This window comes from Meleagris gallopavo, chromosome 2 (genome assembly GCF_000146605.3).
Source record: "Meleagris gallopavo isolate NT-WF06-2002-E0010 breed Aviagen turkey brand Nicholas breeding stock chromosome 2, Turkey_5.1, whole genome shotgun sequence".
Classification (NCBI taxonomy): Eukaryota; Metazoa; Chordata; class Aves; order Galliformes; family Phasianidae; genus Meleagris; species Meleagris gallopavo.
The window spans coordinates 58,164,569-58,167,369 of record NC_015012.2 but is presented as its reverse complement, the minus strand read 5'-3'; the positions used below and the strand labels follow the sequence as shown (position 1 = coordinate 58,167,369).

Sequence of the window (2,801 nt, the reverse complement as noted above, 5' to 3'; positions counted from 1 at the left end):
AAAAAGCCCAAAGCTTCTCTTTTTCCCCTTTAGCAAGATAATACATCACTATGCCTACTGCTGCATTTTAGCATAAAAGTAAATGCATGTGGTGCAAATTAAGTCTGCCCTGGGAAGATCAGAATCACTTCTGTCCAGGAAGCTCCAGAGGCACAAAGCAGGACTGAGCAGGGTACCCCTCTGTGTGAGGAGTGCTCACATGGAACAAGTCAGAAGGGTTGCTTTTTCACCAGAAGATAATGCTTCAAAAGCAACATGGCAACCCAAGAGCTTCAATTCCAGAAAATGGCTGGGGAACTGTGGAGCTACAAACCCAGAAGGCAGGAGGAGGTTAATTTGATTAAGCAACTGTTAAGATAGCACAGGATTACTTCTATTACATCATGCATAATAGGAACAAGAGGGAACATTTTGTATATATTTTGGGGAAAGCTTTCTTCCAGTGACAGATGCTGGGCTGCTGAGCAGACTCTACATTTTGCAATATTGTGACTGGGATTTTCAGATGAATGCAGACAAACAAAGCAGACAAGGCAAACAAAGGTCCTTGGTCCAGTGAGGTGGTCCTTTAGATAATACTGGGTTGTTACTTCTTGTTAAACGCTAGGCAAAAGAGAAAATAAGGAATCTTGTAAATTATTGTACTAAGTGTACTGCTGTATTGTTCAGCAGCTAGTCATTATTGGTTTAGTACTATTTCTAATCATTTTTGCTATTCCTAGGATTTGGGTAAAACTGTATTTTCTGTTCCTTTAAGCTTGAATGGTGAAACTAGGAGAAGAAACTGAGATTTAGGGAGAATTCTGGGTGTCGGAGAGGTGTTACGTATGCTCTGGAAGAAAGGGATATGCAGTTACTCTGCATTTATTAAAGGAAAATGGACTGGATGTCACAGGTGTTGTTTAAAATTTACCCTCTACCAAAGGAAATGTTTTGAGTATAGACTAAGTCCCGGGGCCTTTACCTGGAATTGTGACATGTTGATGCATTGATGCACTTGTGGCATTTCCAAACTCTTGCAATGGGTGGTTCTTTTAGACCTGTAGTTCTGATGTTAGCATATACAGCTGAACTTCTGTCAGGCCCATAACCCAGCGTGGAACTCTCATGAACCTTAAGAATGCTGTTTTAAATTGGTATAGAGAAAATTTGCTCCTTATTTTGAATCTTGTCTGGATTCCAATCCCCAAAGTCTCAAAATCCTCCATTAGCTTTATCATTCCTGCTGATGGCTTAATCCCTTTGAATATCTTCCCATCTCAGGTGGAATCCACCTGGCCACTTGCTTCATTTCCTGTGAGTTAAAATACTGAGACATGGATAATTCATTTACTCTCACTGGAGAACTTGTATCCTCTCACTAAGAGAAATGTATTATGTCATGGTCTATTATGGTGTTACTCATTCCGTTTCACATCGTAGCAATAATTTTTTAAATGGCATTTTATTCAATTTTCCACTTTAGTACAAAGCACAAGCATTGAACAAAGCCGTATTAAGTATCAGGCATAGGTTTTGCAGCACTTCTGAGGCTGAGAGGAAACAGCAAATGAGAAACATGTTTTTCTGTCTTTAAAATCCATTACCACTCAGTGTAGACTAATGCAATCATAAAAGTTTCTCTCTCTTCCTCTCTTTTTTCCGCTCTCCCTTTACTTTTCACAAACACATCAGTAATAGAACGCGAGAGGTTTTTTTCAGCACAAAAAAAAGTTCTTGTAGTATAATGTGAGACTGATGTGAGTTCCAGGGATGGAACACCCTTCTCAAGTCTGGGGTTATCTTTTTTGTTACTGAGAAATCTATGAAATGAGAAATATGCATACAGGTGTTGAAAGACCTGATCCTCTGTTTTAGTGAAGTAAATATTACTTTCTGTTGCCTCCGCCTTGTGTGCTCTGTTCACCCGCCATGGGTGTGTGCACTTACAAATGGACTGAAACATAAGGAGACAGGGCCTTGAACAACAAGGACAGAGGGCTTGGTACACCGCAGCCCAGGCTGCCTGGGGCACTGCCTGTAATGCAGTGTGATGAGTAACACTAATACTAACTCTCACAAATGCTTTGAAAGATGAATTTATTTCCCTGGGACCTTTTTTTGAGCCATAATCTCTATACTAGGCCTAAAATAAGAAGAGATTATAGGATCAGATTTTGGATGAAAACTTGTTATGTGGTAAAATGTGTCCAAGTATAAGCTCCCACATCAGTGATGTATCCAAGTGTAAACTTTAACATCAGTGACAGAACAGCTGGATTGTTGTGCTGCTGCACCCAGGCTATGAGGACAGGCTGATCTTCAGGTGCTCTGAACGACTACTACTGGTGCAGGAAATCCCAAAACTGTTCTTAAGGGGAAACATAACCATCTTCTTCCTAATACTCATCTTATGGAAATTCACTTAGCCTTTCTAGTCAAAAATAGATGTGGAAAATACAGAGGCAAAGCGAACTGTTGAAGCAAATGCATTGCTTTACCAGAACTAAAGAAAAAAGTACTGCTTTATTTTTTCAAGGCTAGTTCTGAGTGTAGTGAAGAAAAATGCAAAAACACTTTTTAGGTTGAATATCAAACCCTTATTTCCTTTACCTTGAGTTGGCAGAAGACTATAAAAAACATTGCTTTAAAATAAGAGGAGATGAAGAGGCAAAGATGAAACTCCAGATTAGAACTATTTAACCTGACAGAAATATAGGACCAGGACTAGCGTAAATAAGCAGTTCTCTATTGATGCTAAGAGGGCAAGATTATAATTATTAGGACACTAAAGAGTTGGGAATACTGTGTAGTTAGAGAAA

At 39.3% G+C, this 2,801-nt stretch overlaps 1 protein-coding gene across 1 annotated transcript in view; it reads right to left on the bottom strand.

Moving 5' to 3' along the window:
• MED23 (mediator complex subunit 23) overlaps nucleotides 1-1,913 on the bottom strand; it is a 23,954-nt gene extending 22,041 nt beyond the window's left edge. Inside the window, exon 1 of the mRNA XM_031552218.1 lies at nucleotides 1,907-1,913. Coding sequence (XP_031408078.1) covers nucleotides 1,907-1,913 — 7 coding nt within the window. The remainder of the gene's footprint in view (nucleotides 1-1,906) is intronic.
• Nucleotides 1,914-2,801: the final 888 nt, after the last annotated feature.